The sequence below is a fragment of the Salvelinus fontinalis genome, chromosome 13, assembly GCF_029448725.1.
Source record: "Salvelinus fontinalis isolate EN_2023a chromosome 13, ASM2944872v1, whole genome shotgun sequence".
Classification (NCBI taxonomy): Eukaryota; Metazoa; Chordata; class Actinopteri; order Salmoniformes; family Salmonidae; genus Salvelinus; species Salvelinus fontinalis.
Window position 1 is genome coordinate 36,226,209 of NC_074677.1, and position 17,864 is coordinate 36,244,072.

At 44.2% G+C, this 17,864-nt stretch overlaps 1 protein-coding gene across 1 annotated transcript; it reads right to left on the reverse strand.

Annotated features, from left to right (window-relative positions):
• Positions 1–10,299: 10,299 nt before the first annotated feature.
• On the reverse strand, positions 10,300–11,277 carry LOC129867839 (odorant receptor 131-2-like). Its single transcript, XM_055941326.1, has one exon. It carries the CDS (start codon positions 11,275–11,277, stop codon positions 10,300–10,302), a length of 978 nt encoding a protein of 325 aa, XP_055797301.1.
• Between the last annotated feature and the right edge of the window lie 6,587 nt (positions 11,278–17,864).

Here is a 17,864-nt window from a genome sequence, read left to right on the forward strand (position 1 = left end):
CAGCAATATCCAACCTCCCCATGTTTGATTATAGGGAGGGTGTCATTTTCTTTCAATGCTTAATTAGGTTGTTGGTAAACATAGGAAGACCCCAATGTTGAGAGAATGTTATGTGGACTAATTTTGCAGTACAGATCAGAGCTGTGTTTACCAACAACCAATATATTTGGCCGCAACTGTACCTGTCTGTCTCATTAGACCTCTGTCTATCCTGCTGTGAGTTGTATTGACCCATATTCACAAAGCGTTTCCAAGTAGGAGTGCTGATCTAGGTACAGGTCCCCTCTCTTATTCATTATGATTTATAAAGCTAAACTGATCCTAGATCAGCACTCCTACTCTAAGATGCTTTGTGTTTACATGCACTGGACTCCTCTACAGGATGTATTTTAACTACTGGGTGCTGCCTAGGATAAAATTCTGATGACCTCACACATGGTCATCAACAAAATAAAACAGGCACAACAAAAACATAGCAACAGCACATCCTTACAGACAGAAAAACTAAAATATTTACAATAGAACATGTGAATCATCACATTAAATATGATTGTGTGTATTTTTTGTTATTTATTTAACTAGGCAAGTCAGTTAAGAACAAATTCTTATTTACAATGACGGCCTACCAAAAGGCAAAAGGCCTCCTGCGGGGACGGGGGCCTGGGATTTAAAATAAAAAATAAATACAACATAAATATAAGACAAAACACACATCACAACAAGAGAGACAACACAACACTACATGAAGAGAGACTTAAAACAACAACAGAGCAAGGCAGCAACACATGACAACAAAGCATGGTAGCCTCACAACATAACAACAACATGGTAGCAACACAACATGGTAGCAGCACAAAACATGGTACAAACATTATTGGGCACAGACAAAAGCACAAAGAGCAAGAAGGTAGAGACAACAATACATCACACAAAGCAGCCACAACTGTCAGTAAGAGTGTCCGTGATTGAGTCTTTGAATGAAGAGATTGAGATAAAACTGTCCAGTTTGAGTGTTTGTTGCAGCTTGTTCCAGTCGCTAGCTGCAGCGAACTGAAAAGAGGAGCGACCCAGGGATGTGTGTGCTTTGGGGACCTTTAACAGAATGTGACTGGCAGAACGGGTGTTGTATGTGGAGGATGAGGGCTGCAGTAGATATCTCAGATAGGGGGGAGTGAGGCCTAAGATGGTTTTTATAAATAAGCATCAACCAGTGGGTCTTGCGACGGGTATAAAGAGATCACCAGTTTACAAGAGGAGTATAGAGTGATGTGTCCTATAAGGAGCATTGGTGGCAAATCTGATGGCCGAATGGTAAAGAACATCTAGCCGCTCGAGAGCTCCCTTACCTGCCGATCTATAAATTATGTCTCCGTAATCTAGCATCGGTAGAATGGTCATCTGAATCAGGGTTAGTTTGGCAGCTGGGGTGAAAGAAGAGCGATTACGATAGAGGAAACCAAGTCTAGATTTAGCACATCTCATTGAGATATAGGGCTTGGTGATAGAGAGCTTGGTGATATAGGGCTTGGTGATATAGAGCTTGGTGATATAGGGCTTGATGATATATAGAGCTTGGTGATATAGGGCTTGGTGATATAGGGCTTGGTGATATAGAGCTTGGTGATATAGAGCTTGGTGATATAGGGCTTGGTGATATAGGCCTTGGTGAACTTCCGGCGCCGACAGAGATGACCCCCTCGCTTCGCGTTCTTAGGAAACTAAGCAGTATTTTGTTTTTTTATTTGTTATTTCTTACATTGTTACTACAGGTAATCTTAGGTTTTATTACATACAGTCGGGAGGAACTATTGGATATAAGAGCAACGTCAACTCACCAACATTACGACCAGGAATACGACTTTCCCGAAGCGGATCCTCTGTTTTGCCCACCACCCAGGACAATGGATCGGATCCCAGCCAGCCGGCGACCCAAAACAACGACGCCGTAGAAGGGGCAGACGGAGCGGTCTTCTGGTCAGGCTCCATAGACGGGCACATCGCGCACCGCTCCCGAGCATACAACTCGCCAATGTCCAGTCTCTTGACAAGCCTTCCAGAGAGACATCAGAGACTGTAACGTTCTTTGTTTCACGGAAACATGGCTCACTCGAGACACGCTATCGAAGTGGGTACAGCCAGCTGGTTTCTTCACGCATCGCGCCGACAGAAACAAGCATCTTTCTGGTAAGAAGAGGGGCGGGGGTGTATGCCTTCTGATTAACGAGACGTGGTGCGATCATAACAAGATACAGGAACTCAAGTCCTTCTGTGCACCTGACTTAGAATTCCTCACAATCAAATGCCGACCGCATTATCTACCTAGAGAATTTTCTCCGATTATAATCACAGCCGCATATATCCCCCTCCAAGCAAACACCTCGATGGCCCTGAACGAACTTCATTTGACTCTATGTAACCTGGATACCACATATCCTGAGGCTGCATTTATTGTAGCTGGGGATTTTAACAAGGCTAATCTGAAAACAAGGCTCCCTAAATTCTATCAGCATATTGATTGCAAAACCCTAGATCATTGTTATTCTAACTTCCGCGACGCATATAAGGCCCTCCCCCGCCCCCCTTTCAGAAAAGCTGACCACGACTCCATTTTGTTGCTTCCAGCCTATAGACAGAAACTAAAACAGGAAGCTCCCGCGCTCAGGTCTGTTCAATGCTGGTCCGACCAATCGGATTGCACGCTTCAAGATTGCTTCGATCACGTGGACTGGGATATGTTCCGCATTGCGGCAAACAACAACATTGATGAATATGCTGATTCGGTGAGCGGGTTTATTAGCAAGTGCATTGGCGATGTCGTACCCACAGCATCTATTAAAACATTCCCAAACCAGAAACCGTGGATTGATGGCAGCATTCGCGCAAAATTGAAAGCGCAAACCACTGCTTTTAAATCAGGGCAAGGTGACCGGAAACATGACCGAATACAAACAGTGTAGCTATTCCCTCCGCAAGGCAATCAAACAAGCTAAGCGTCAGTATAGAGACAAAGTAGAGTCGCAATTCAACGGCTCAGAAACGAGAGGTATGTGGCAGGGTCTACAGTCAATCACGGACTATAAAAGGAAAACCAGCCCCGTCGCGGACCAGGATGTCTTGCTCCCAGACAGACTAAACAACTTCCTTGCTCGCTTTGAGGACAATACAGTGCCACTGATACGGCCTGCTACCAAAACCCGCGGGTTCTCCTTCACTGCAGCCGACGTGAGCAAAACATTAAAACGTGTCAACCCTCGCAAGGCTGCAGGCCCAGACGGCATGCCCAGCCACGTCCTCAGAGCATGCGCAGACCAGCTGGCAGGTGTGTTTACGGACATATTCAATCAATCCTTATCCCAGTCTGCTGTCCCCACATGCTTCAAGAGGGCCACCATGGTTCCTGTTCCCAAGAAAGCAAAGGTAACTGAGCTAAATGACTACCACCCCGTAGCACTCACTTCCGTCATCATGAAGTGCTTTGAGAGACTAGTCAAGGACCAAATCACCTCCACCCTACCTGACACCCTAGACCCACTCCAATTTGCTTACCGCCCCTATAGGTCCACAGACGACGCAATCGCAATCACACTGCACACTGCCCTAACCCATCTGGACAAGAGGAATACCTATGTGAGAATGCTGTTCATCGACTACAGTTCAGCATTTAACACCATAGTACCCTTCAAACCTGTCATCAAGCTCGAGACCCTGGGTCTCGACCCCGCCCTGTGCAACTGGGTCCTGGACTTCCTGACGGGCCGCCCCCAGGTGGTGAGGGTAGGTAACAACATCTCCACCCCGCTGATCCTCAACACTGGGGCCCCATAAGGGTGCGTTCTCAGCCCTCTCCTGTACTCCCTGTTCACCCACGACTGTGTGGCCATGCACGCCTCCAACTCAATCATCAAGTTTGCAGACGACACTACAGTGGTAGGCTTGATTACCAGCAACGACTAGACGGCCTACAGGGAGGAGGTGAGGGCCCTCGGAGTGTGGTGTCAGGAAAATAACCTCACACTCAACCTCAACCACAATAACCTCACGCACTTCCTGATGACAAAAGTGAGTGCTACGGGGCGATAGTCATTTAGTTCAGTTACCTTTGCTTACTATGGTACAGGAACAATGCTGGCCATCTTGAAGAATGTGGGAACAGCAGTCTGGGATAGGGAGAGATTGAGTATGTCCGTAAACACACCAGCCAGCTGGTCTGCGCATGCTCTGAGGACGCGGCTAGGGATGCCGTCTGGGCCGGCAGCCCTGTGAGGGTTAACACGCTTAAATGTCTTACTCACATCGGCCACGGAGAAGGAGAGCCCACAGTCGTTGGTAGCGTACCGCGTCAGTGGCACTGTGTTATCCACAAAGCGGGCGAAGAAGGTGTTTAGCTTGTCCAGAAGCAAGACGTCGGTGTTCGCGATGTGGCTTGTTTTCCTTTTGTAGTCCGTGATTGTCTGAGCCGATGAATTGCGACTCCACTTTGTCTCTATACTGACTTTTTGCCTGTTTGATTGCCTTACAAAAGGGAATAACTACACTGTTTATATTCTGCCATATTCCCAGTCACCTTGCCATGGTTAAATGCGGTGGTTCACGCGTTCAGTTTTGCACGAATGCTGCCATCTATCCACGGTTTCTGGTTAGGGTAGGTTTTAATAGTCACCGTGGGTACAACATCTCCTATACACTTCCTGATAAACTCATTCACCATATCAGTATATTCGTCAATGTTATTCTCGGAGGCTGCCCGGAACATATCCCAATCCGCGTGATCAATACAATCTTGAAGCGTGGATTCCGATTGGTCAGACCAGCATTGAATGGTCCTTAGCATGGGTACCCCCTGTTTGAGTTTCTGTCTATAGGAAGGGAGGAGCAAAATGGAGTCGTGATCAGATTTGCCGAAAGGAGGGCGGGGGAGTGCCTTGTAGGCATCCCGGAAGTTGGAGTAGCAGTGGTCGAGTGTTTTAGCAGCGCGAGTACTACAGTCAATGTGTTGATAGAACTTCTGCAGCCTTTTTATCAAATTTGCTTTGTTAAAATCCCCAGCTACAATAGATGCAGCATCAAGATATGTGGTTTCCAGTTTGCATAAAGTCTAGTGAAATTATTTGAGGGCCGTTGTGGTATCGGCTTGAGGGGGGATATACACTGCTGTGACTATAACCGAAGAGAATTCTCTTGGGCGATAATATGGTCGGTATTTGATTGTGAGGTATTTTAGGTTGGGTGAACAAAAGGACTTGAGTTCCTGTATGTTACCACAATCACACCATGAGTTGTTAATCATGAAACATACACCCCGCCCTTCTTCTTCCCAGAGAGATATTTATTCATGTCTGTGCAATGAACTTAGAACCAAACTGACTGGACGGACTCAGAAAGTATATCCCAAGAGAGCCATGTTTCCGTGAAACAGAGTATGTTACAATCCCTGATATCTCTCTGGAAAGAAATCCTCGCTCTGAGCTCGTCAACTTCATTATCCAGAGAATGGACATTAGCGAGTAATATACTCGGTAGCGGTGGGTGGTGTGTGCGCCTCCTAAGTCGGACTAGAAGACCACTCCGAGATGCTCTCCGCTGCCGGCGGTGTTTTGGGTCAGCCTCTGGAATCGGTTCAATTGCCCTGGGGGGTGTGAGCAAAGGATCCGATTCTGGAAAGTCATATTCCTGGCCGTAATACTGGTAGTGCTTGTGAGTTACCACTGCTCTGATATTCAGTAGTTCTTCCCGGCTGTATGTAATAACACCCCAAAAATTCTGGGCTAATAATGTAAAAAATAATACATAAAAAAACGAAATATTTCAAAGTTTCCTAAGAGCTAGAAGCACGGCAGCCCTCTCTGTTAGCGCCATTTTCAAAAGTTAAGACAAAACTTTTAATTTGGCATTCCCCGGCCTCTGTATAATGCTGAGGGATGGGGCTGGAGAAATGTAACCATTCTCAAAATCATAGACAGAGCTATGAAAGCAAGGACTGACCATCCATGATATCAACATTTAAATTTTAACCTATATAGTTTATCTTTAGCTTTTGAAAATGCCCAAAGAGCATTTAACATCATACAACAGAATCTGTATGATTTAAAGCTGGTTCTCAATTCCGGTCAAACAAAATGCATGGTATTTTCAAATGCCAGGCATGTTACTAATCATGTCATTGCTATGTTGGCTGGGCATACTATAGAGCAAAGTAAAATGTACAAATATTTGGGTGTGTGGGTTGATGATAAGCTGAGCTTCACTTTGCATGTAGAGAACTTGATAAGGAAGCTCAAGCTGAGAATAGTTTTTTTTACCGGCATAAGGCTTGTTTTTCTTTTGAGGCCAGGAAGGAGCTGGTACATTGTACATTACTGTCGGTTTTAGATTTTAGTGATGTTATATATATATGCAGGCCTCAGCCACTACCCTGAGAGCACTTGATTCAGTGTATCATGCAGCCCTCAGGTTCATTACAAATAAAACACCTAACACATCATTGTGATCTCTACAGCGCTGTTGGCTGGTCGTCATTGACCTTGCGTAGGCTTAAACACTGGTATACACTGATTTATAAGGCCATATTGGGTAAAATGCCATTTTATCTCTGTTCTTTATTAGTAAGGTTGGTAAATAAACATCAATTACGGTCTCATTCTCATTTGCTTCTAACAGTACCAAAAATTAGAACAGGTCATGGTAGAAATATTTTTTGTTACTTAGCTCCGGGGTTCTGGAATTCTCTCCTGAACATTTTAAAATTTGATGATCTAGTTTCATTGATGGAGTTTAAACACTTGATCGATGTATATATCATAGAAGTGTGTAATTGTCTTTAGGCCAGCTGTTTTTAGTCAAGACTTTCGTGTTTTTAATGTAAAATGTTTTTGTTGTACTGTATGTGTGTTTATAGTTTTGTTTAATGTTGTGTTAGTGTATGTAAGTTGTTTGTCTGAAACGTTGTTCCCTCTGCTGCTATTGGATCGGGTCTCTCTTGGAAAAGAGATGTTATCCCAATGAGAAAATCCTGTATAAATAAAGGTAAAAAATAATAATATATAGTGTTTGTTTACATTTACTTTACAAATACAATATTTTCTCTATTGTACAGTACTTTTATTTCCTCCTTCCTGGCAGCAGTTTGTTCTTTAACAAGTTTGTTGTTTGTTTTACTCTTTGTCTGGAGTCCAGTTGTCAAATGTTATTACTTTAAAAGGCATAGCTAGACATCAATTCAATACAATAGATCATGGCAGGCCCGGTCCTGGCCGTTCTGCCGCCCTAGGCGACACAAAAATAAATTGTGCCCTCCTCCTATACCCCTACAAATCTAAAATAGTCCCAGTACTTAAAATGTAGTTTAAAATACATATTTTTCAGACGTTGAAGTTAGGTTAATTTTAGGCTCTGAATGAATGGAGAAAATACGTATTTTCCAGACATTGAAAAATACATATTTTCCAGATGTTGAAATCAGGTTAATTTTAGGTTCTGAATTAAAGTTGCATTTATAGACGTTTATGTTTGAGACAAATCAAGGCTGGTCCAGACCGGACCAAAAAAAAAGATGTCCAAAAACGCTGTCGGCCCGTACTTACTGGGGTGTAGCCTACGATGTTGGCCATCTAATGGAATGTTATGAATGCCAATCCATGTGGTAGGCCTACCATTTGTAAAACAGGCAGTTGTTTTGACTTTAATCCTGATTCCTGTTACTAATCATTTTGGCTATTTAAGCTCTGAATATCAGAAACATTGAATTTTTCGCTATGATCAGCTCGTCAAAAAAGTTAACCATTGATCATGACAATTTAGCCCACGGGTTAAAACTACTGGACAGCAGTCGTGAGTAGCCTGATTGTATATGTCATACAGTATGATCCACTTTACTTTGACCTGTCCTGTTTTTAGGATATGGTGTTTGTTAACATGTCAGCACGTTTTATTTTATTTGGCTCCATTTAGGTTAGGCTATTTGATCGGAGAAACGTGCATGATGTAAAAAGTGTCCATGATGTAAAAAGTGTCCGTCTCATTACAATGTCATACATTTTATCTCCAGCCGGTAGGCTACAGAAAAGACCACATACTCTTTCTACCGTATCCTATATCTGCTACATGATTTATGTTAGATGTTTTTTTGAAGGTATGTTGGTGGAGAGCCGCAGCGATGCGTCTCTCCAACAATATCACGGAGGGGCGCGCTGTGAATGGACTTGGTCAGTTTAGCTTGGAAAATGCTACCCTTGTCAATCTGCCGCTATAGGCAGCCACCTAATCTTGCCTAATGGACCGGCTGGCCTTGGATCATGGAATAAAAATATATATTAAAACATAACACAATTTCTTGAAAATATAAGCAAAATATTGGAACAAAACTCATACGTTTTATACACTCATCTGCACAGGTAGTTTCTAAAATGTCAATATTTTGTGATCCAAATGAAATCAGTTTTCTTGTGCACAACATCATTATACTAGCTAGTACTCCATGGTTTTGGTTTTGGAGTACTATACATTAATATACATGTATACTTAGCGCTACCACTAGGAGGAGGCATACCATTGCCCCTTGGTCCATGACCATTGAAAGAAGCCAACGCTATTCTGTGTCTATTTATCCTGTTTTAATTTCTGTAAAATTAAAAGGCATGGTTTTGTTTTCAAAATGTAGATATGACATGTTTATCTAAACTGTGATGAGTGTTTTTGGTCATTTGGTCATGTATAATTGAAGTGTTTTGACCGAGTGAAAAACTAGTGAGATTTTCCAATTCATATGTGTAGCCAAGCCAAGTAGCAAGCCAGCTACCTTGGAAGGTCAATGAGAACAAGGGGTTTGTGAAGTCAATGAGACTTTTTTCTTCTTGTTTTTTTCTCGATTTCTTAAAGGCACAACCTAGATCCGAGACAATGTTTTTAGTAGCTGCACATGTTATTACCCCAACCTTGTGACAAATTGACATGTTTTCAGTTGTCAAAAACAACTTTATACCAAAGGAGTGCATTTGATTTGATGGCAGGCACATGTGCAGTTCGGCACAACATGACCATTAGACCCGACGATGGATTTCTGCGCATGAGCTTAGCTAGCTAACGTAGCCATGACATTGCTTACAAGAGTCATCAGGGATGTCTATTGAGGAAGCAGTTTCTAGACATCTTCATACTAAACCATATTTGACATTACTTCAAACAACGAACATTGTTTTTGCACATCATTTTGCACGTCATTGCACGCACGATAGAAAAGCAGAGCAGCAGAACACCGTGACCTCCTCCATAAAAAAATATTATAATAACTATAACAAATGCGCCTGGGCGACAAGGGGTGTTGTTTCACCTTTCACGGATCCCAACTTTTGTGGTGTCTGTTTATTTTATACTGCAAACAAAGCCCAACAAAACATGAGCCTTTAATTGACTGCGAGTATTTCTGCAAGGTATCCACTACTCTGGAGTATAAATGGTTTTACGATACCTTTTCCAAGGATTTCTCTATTTGTGGCCTAAAAGATGATGCTACCAAATGAATGAATTCCATTTTCTCTGCACATTTCCCACTTGTTTCTATAATATTATTGACTAGAACAATCTACAGTACCACACACCGACCAGACTCCTAAGGTTTCCACTTAAAATCTGCAGTTACACTGCTTTATAACTTGATATAAGTATGAGCCTTAGTAATGTCTGTCTCTTTGTATGAACATTTCAACAGACTCAAAATGGCTGTGTATTTAGTCAGGATCATTAAGAGATGATTAAACATTATAGTTGGGCATAAAGTCTTTAAAACATAATTCTACACCTTTCATTTAACAATGTATTAATATTAAGTTCAGAATATCTTGATTAACTTTTTATTCATATTATTGGGGGGCAATAAAGGTTGACATTCTTGAGTCCATTCTGTGGAAATAAAAAAGTAAACCCCTACGATTTAGCTTGCCCAGCAGTCATGATGTGAGGGAGAAACACAAAATGCATGGTTGGTTTTTAATTAAAGGAAATTAAAAAACAATAGTGGTGTTTGTACAAGAAAACACGCACATCCACACAAACCCTTATAATATATATTTACAGGGAATCCGGACCGCGGAAGATCCACGTTATAGCGCAATTTACATTCAAAGACAATTTTAAGTGCATTCTCGGAGTTTGCATTCACGGTAAATGCTGCATATGTAAGCTCAACCGGAAATTACCTTTAAATGTCAAGCGTGCTAAAACGCTGATCTTCCTGAGTCCAGATTGAATCTAGGCCTCATTCGTTCATGCTGGTTCAAAACAAATGAAATATAAAAGTGTGTGTTCCTATATGTTAGTGTTTAGTGATCTGTGTGGGGGCTCCACCCTCCTAACAGAGCAGCAGATTAAGTGTTGTCTGAAGGCTGATCTGAAGGCCTCGTCCCTCAGGCCATAGATGAGGGAGCTCAGGCAGCGCGGAAGGATCAGCACTACCATGAAGTTGATAAAGCGCATCTGTGTGTAGACGGCTGGGGGCAGTTTGGCCAGCAGGGACTCCAGCACCACATACATGAAGGACATGATGGACAGACCCAACTGGAGCGCGTGCAGCAGCACGGTACGCATGGCCCTTTGTGCCGACCCAGGTTCAGAGGATGAGGCGGACCGGGCCTCCAGCATGATGGCCACGTAGGTGTAAACCAGCACAGCTGTTACTGTCACAAACAGCAGTGTATTCAGGGCCACACCCTTCTCCCGCTGCCATCCAGCTGTCTGCAGATGCTCGAGGGTACACAGCGCAGGTGACAAGAAGAAGGACGGCTCTGTGAGGAAGAGAGCACACACATCGATTAGCACGTTGATGACGCCCAGCGCCCACACCAGCCCCACGGCCAGCTGGGTCCTCCCGGGCGTGGCCAGCTCACTGTGCCGCAGCGGGAAGCAGACGGCTGTGTACCTCTCCAGTGACATAACAGCCAGGTTGAGGGGGCCATTGGTGAAAGTGCAGGAAGACAGCAGCACCATGAAGGCGCAGGCAACGCGGACCACAAACAGATAGAAGCTCCCCAGCATGTAGAGAGCCAGGGTGATAGCCAGGTGGATGGTGTCGTTGAACAGCATGTGGGCAAACAGGATGTAGCGGGCGGTGTGGCGGAATGAGGGTTTGCTCCACAGGGTGAACAGCATGGCCAGGTTGATGTAGATAAAGACCACGTGGGTCCCCAGCACCAGGAACATCTTGAAGATACGCTCCTCTGTGATGGCCAGCCGCATGGCCTGCAGCTGCAGATGAGTCAGACTCAGAGGCCCAGACACGTTGGCCATTTAGGCTCCTGTTGGAGGAAGATACAACCAGGGTGAGGAGGGAGCTGAGACTTTACAGTATGTACAGTCAAATTCACACTGATGTTCAGGCTAACTGTGTGATGTTCAGGCTAACAGTGTGATGTTCTGGCTAACAGTGTGATGTTCCGGCTAACAGTGTGAAGTTCCGGCTAACAGTGTGATGTTCAGGCTGACTGTGTGATGTTCAGGCTGTCTGTGTGATGTTCAGGCTGACTGTAGATTAAGCTTACAGTAAAGTGCACAACATGTCATGATTAAATGAAGTTGACCTAAACTACCTTTTCAATCCCTAAGAAAGGATCTATACCTGATGATAATGTGTGTTCTTTATATCCAGCTGTGACACTGCAATGCTGCCCAATCTCACTGGAGGGTGGCCAGTTGAGTGGAAATATTATCTGCTGATCGTGTCTCAGGAACTAATCTGATTCAATTTAAAGCTAAACATGTATTGCAAAAGCTAGTAAAATCAAAATCAACAAAAATTAACAACATTGAACACAACATGTTAAAAGCGTTTTGAAAACTGGTTATTAATCATTAGACTTTGCAAAATAATTTCAATCTCTCTGTATCATCACCTTGAAGCTTCCACTGATACTGTCTCTCTCTCTCTGAGGTGCCAGGTTCACATCTTAAGATCTAAAAGGTGCATCCCTTTTAATATGTTAGCTACTATAGTGTCACTCGCTGACGTTGACATCACCCAACGCACCCAGAGACTGGGCCAGTAAAAACACGATTAATGACCCCCAGATAACTCCTGCGTTAAGGGAATTGAGCTCACTACTACTTCACTAAGGAGATTGAATAGGTGCTGAATCACAGCCTGGTACGGCAACTGCAGCGCTCTCAACCGCAAGGCTCCCCAGAGGGTGGTGCGGTCTGCACAACGCATCACCGGCGCAAACTACCTGCTCTCCATGACACCTACAGCACCTGATGTCACAGGAAGGCCAAAAAGATCATCAAGGACAACAACCACCCGAGCCACTGCCTGTTCACACCGCTACCATCCAGAAGGGGAGGCCAGTACAGGTGTATCAAAGCTGGGACCAAGAGACTGAAAAACAGCTTCTATCTCAAGGCCATCAGACTGCTTAATAGCAATCACTAACTCAGAGAGGCTGCTGCCTACATTGAGACCCAATCACTAGTCACTTTAAACAATGTCACTTTAAATAATGCCACTTTAAATAATGTTTACATATCTTACATTACTCATATCAAATGTATATACTGTATTTTATACCATCTATTGCACCTTGCCTATGCCGCTCAGCTATCTCCCATCCATATATTTATATGTACATATTCTCATTCACCCCTTTAGATTTGTGTGTATTATGTATTTGTTGGGAAATTGTTAGATTACTTGTTAGATATTACTGCACTGTCAGAACTAGAAGCACAAGCATTTCACTACACTCACATTAACATCTGCTAACCCTGTGTATGTGATCAATAAAATTGGCTTTGATTTGAAGTTATGGGGAGAGATGACCAGAAGGTCTAAAACATCCTCAGTATGTGTCTCTGTACTTCTAAAGCAGGCCTCCCCTACCTGTCACGTCTGCTCCCTCTCTGGCCTCTAGGTCACCAGGCTGCTCGTTAGGGCGCACACCAGTCACCAGCGTTAGGCGCATAATGACACTCACCTGGACTCCATCACCTCCTTGATTACCTGCCCTTTATATGTCACTCCCTTTGGTTTCTTCCCCAGTCATCATTGTTGCTGTTTCATGTCAGTGCGCTGTTTGTGTTTCTTGGTTAATTCATTTATTTATTAAACATTCGTTCTGCATTAGCATCGAACAGCGCCCGTGATATGCAACTTTTCAGGGAAGCTAGAAACCAATATACACAGGCAGTTAGAAAAGCCAAGGCTAGCTTTTTCAAGCAGAAATTGCTTCCTGCAACACAAAATCAAAAATGTTCTGGGACACTGTAAAGTACATGGAGAATAAGAACACCTCCTCCCAGCTGCCCACTGCACTGAGGATAGGAAACACTGTCACCACCGATAAATCCACTATAATTGAGAATTTCAATAAGCCTTTTTCTACGGCTGGCCATGCTTTCCACCTGGCTACCCCTACCCCGGTCAACAGCACTGCACCCTCCACAGCTACTCGCCCAAGCCTTCCCCTTTTCTCCTTCTCCCAAATCCAGTCAGCTGATGTTCTGAAAGAGCTGCAAAAAAATGGACCCCTACAAATCAGCCGGGCTAGATAATCTGGACCCTTTCTTTCTAAAATTATCTGCTGAAATTGTTGCCACCCCTATTACTAGCCTATTCAACCTCTCTTTCGTGTCGTCTGAGATTCCCAAAGATTGGAAAGCAGCTACAGTCATCCCCCTCTTCAAAGGGGGGGACACTCTTGACCCAAACTGCTACAGACCTAAATCTATCCTACCCTGCCTTTCTAAGGTCTTCGAAAGCCAAGTCAACAAACAGATCACCGACCATTTCGGAACCACGTACCTTCTCGCTATGCAATCTGGTTTCTGAGCTGGTCATGGGTGCACCTCAGCCACGCTCAAGGTCCTAAACGATATATTAACCGCCATCGATAAGAAACAATACTGTGCAGCTGTATTCATTGACCTGGCCAAGGCTTTCAACTCTGTCAATCACCACATCCTCATCGGCAGACTCGACAGCCTTGGTTTCTGAAATGATTGCCTCGCCTGGTTCACCAACTACTTCTCTGATAGAGTTCAGTGTGTCAAATCAGAGGGTCTGTTGTCCGGGCCTCTGGCAGTCTCTATGGGGGTGCCACAGGGTTCAATTCTTGGACCGACTCTCTTCTCTGTATACATCAATGATGTCGCTCTTGCTGCTGGTGAGTCTCTGATCCACCTCTACGCAGACGACACCATTCTGTATACTTCTGGCCCTTCTTTTGACACTGTGTTAACAACCCTCCAGGCGAGCTTCAATGCCATACAACTCTCCTTCCGTGGCCTCCAATTGCTCTTAAATAGAAGTAAAATTAAATGCATGCTCTTCAACCGATCTCTGCCTGCACATGCCCGCCTGTCCAACATCACTACTCTGGATGGCTCTGACTTGGAATATGTGGACAACTACAAATACAGTGGGGAGGACAAGTATTTGATACACTGCCGATTTTGCAGGTTTTCCTACTTACAAAGCATGTAGAGGTCTGTAATTTTTTATCATAGGTACACTTCAACTGTGAGAGACGGAATCTAAAACAAAAATCCAGAATATCACATTGTATGATTTTTAAGTAATTAATTTGCATTTTATTGCATAAGTATTTGATACATCAGAAAAGCAGAACTTAATATTTGGTACAGAAACCTGTGTTTGCAATTACAGAGATCATACGTTTCCTGTAGTTCTTGACCAGGTTTGCACACACTGCAGCAGGGATTTTGGCCCTCTCCTCCATACAGACCTTCTCCAGATCCTTCAGGTTTCGGGCAATACGGACTTTCAGCTCCCTCCAAAGATTTTCTATTTTCCACTCCAGGACCTTGAAATGCTTCTTACGGAGCCACTCCTTAGTTGCCCTGGCTGTGTGTTTTGGGTCGTTGTCATGCTGGAAGACCCAGCCACGACCCATCTTCAATGCTCTTACTGAGGGAAGGAGGTTGTTGGCCAAGATCTCGCGATACATGGCCCCATCCATCCTCCCCTCAATACGGTGCAGTCGTCCTGTCCCCTTAGCAGAAAAGCATCCCCAAAGAAGGATGTTTCCACCTCCATGCTTCATGGTTGGGATGGTGTTCTTGGGGTTGTACTCATCCTTCTTCTTCCTCCAAACACGGCGAGTGGAGTTTAGATCAAAAAGCTCTATTTTTGTCTCATCAGACCACATGACCTTCTCCCATTCCTCCTCTGGATCATCCAGATGGTCATTGGCAAACTTCAGACGGGCCTGGACATGCGCTGGCTTGAGCAGGGGGACCTTGCGTGCGCTGCAGGATTTTAATCCATGACGGCGTAGTGTGTTACTAATGGTTTTCTTTGAGACTGTGGTCCCATCTCTCTTCAGGTCATTGACCAGGTCCTGCCGTGTAGTTCTGGGCTGATCCCTCACCTTCCTCATGATCATTGATGCCCCACGAAGTGAGATCTTGCATGGAGCCCCAGACCGAGGGTGATTGACCGTCATCTTGAACTTCTTCCATTTTTTATTTTTATTTTTATTTTTATTTTTTTAATCCCCTTTTCTCCCCAATTTTCGTGGTATCCAATTGCTAGTAATTACTATCTTGTCTCATCGCTACAACTCCCGTACGGGCTCGGGAGAGACGAAGGTCGAAAGCCACGCGTCCTCCGAAGCACAATCCAACCAAGCCGCACTGCTTCTTAACACAGCGCGCCTCCAATCCGGAAGCCAGCCGCACCAAATGTGTCGGAGGAAACACCGTGCACCTGGCCCCCTTGGTTAGCGCGCACTGCGCCCGGCCCGCCACAGGAGTCGCTGGAGCGCGATGAGACAAGGATATCCCTACCGGCCAAACCCTCCCTAACCCGGACGACGCTAGCCCAATTGTGCGTCGCCCCACGGACCTCCCGGTCGCGGCCGGCTGCGACAGAGCCTGGGCATGAACCCAGAGACTCTGGTGGCGCAGCTAGCACTGCGATGCAGTGCCCTAGACCACTGCGCCACCCGGGAGGCCAACTTCTTCCATTTTCTAATAATTGCGCCAACAGTTGTTGCCTTCTCACCAAGCTGCTTGCCTATTGTCCTGTAGCCCATCCCAGCCTTGTGCAGGTCTACAATTTTATCCCTGATGTCCTTACACAGCTCTCTGGTCTTGGCCATTGTGGAGAAGTTGGAGTCTGTTTGATTGAGTGTGTGGACAGGTGTCTTTTATACAGGTAACGAGTTCAAACAGGTGCAGTTAATACAGGTAATGAGTGGAGAACAGGAGGGCTTCTTAAAGAAAAACTAACAGGTCTTTGAGAGACGGAATTCTTACTGGTTGGTAGGTGATCAAATACTTATGTCATGCAATAAAATGCAAATTAATTACTTAAAAATCATACAATGTGATTTTCTGGATTTCTGTTTTCGATTCCGTCTCTCACAGTTGAAGTGTACCTATGATACAAATTACAGACCTCTCTCTACATGTTTTGTAAGTAGGAAAACCTGCAAAATCGGCAGTGTATCAAATACTTGTTCTCCCCACTGTACCTAGGTGTCTGGTTAGACTGTAAACTCTCCTTCCAAACTCACATCAAACATCTCCAATCCAAAGTTAAATCTAGAATTGGCTTCCTATTCCGCAACAAAGCATCCTTCACTCATGCTGCCAAACATACCCTTGTAAAACTGACCATCCTACCAATCCTCGACTTCGGCGATGTCATTTACAAAATAGCTTCTAATACCCTACTCAATAAATTGGATGCAGTCTATCACAGTGCCATCTGTTTTGTCACCAAAGCCCCATATACTACCCACCACTGCGAACTGTACGCTCTCGTTGGCTGGCCCTCGCTTCATACTCGTCGCCAAACCCACTGGCTCCAGGTCATCTACAAGACCCTGCTAGGTAAAGTACCCCCTTATCTCAGCTCGCTGGTCACCATAGCAGCACCCACCTGTAGCACACGCTCCAGCAGGTATATCTCTCTGGTCACCCCCAAAACCAATTCTTCCTTTGGCCGCCTCTCCTTCCAGTTCTCTGCTGCCAATGACTGGAACGAACTACAAAAATCTCTGAAACTGGAAACACTAATCTCCCTCACTAGCTTTCAGCACCAGCTGTCAGAGCAGCTCACATACAACTGCACCTGTACATAGCCCATCTATAATTTAGCCCAAACAACTACCTCTTTCCCTACTGTATTTATTTATTTTGCTCCTTTGCACCCCATTATTTCTATCTCTACTTTGCACATTCTTCCACTGCAAATCAACCATTCCAGTGTTTTACTTGCTATATTGTATTTACTTCGCCACCATGGCCTTTTTGTGCCTTCACCTCCCTTATCTCACCTCACTTGCTCACATTGTATAGAGACTTATTTTTCTACTGTATTATTGACTGTATATTTGTTTTACTCCATGTGTAACTCTGTGTTGTTGTATGTGTCGAACTGCTTTGCTTTATCTTGGCCAGGTCGCAATTGTAAATGAGAACTTGTTCTCAACTTGCCTACCAGGTTGAATAAAGGTGAAATAAATAAATAAATATAATTCACTCCTTAAACTTGCTTCCTGACTCTCAGTGTACATAAGTACACTACCACTCTCCTCAGCTCTGGGCCAAAGGTCACTGCTGCTGTTCTGGCAAAGACAAACAGGTACTAGTCTCAAAATACGGAGAATAATTATTGATGAATCTATTTAAGTGGGCAGTTAAATGTTGGGTTAGTAAAATGTATAGTTCAGCTTGTTTGTTTGACAGTCTTTTATTCAATGCTCCGATCCTGTAACAATCTTCAGAGGCCCACTGTGTGGAGGATCTATGAGTTCCCCTCTAACCACAGTAATCATTCGTCAATCCTTTTATCTATTCAATCTTCATTTTAATTAAGACCATTATTTGTTAAAATATGAATTTTCTGCATGAGA

What these genes read in the sequence shown, in the direction of transcription:
- LOC129867839 (XM_055941326.1), bottom strand. Translation starts at nt 11,277, where the DNA reads ATGGCCAACGTGTCTGGGCCTCTGAGTCTGACTCATCTGCAGCTGCAG.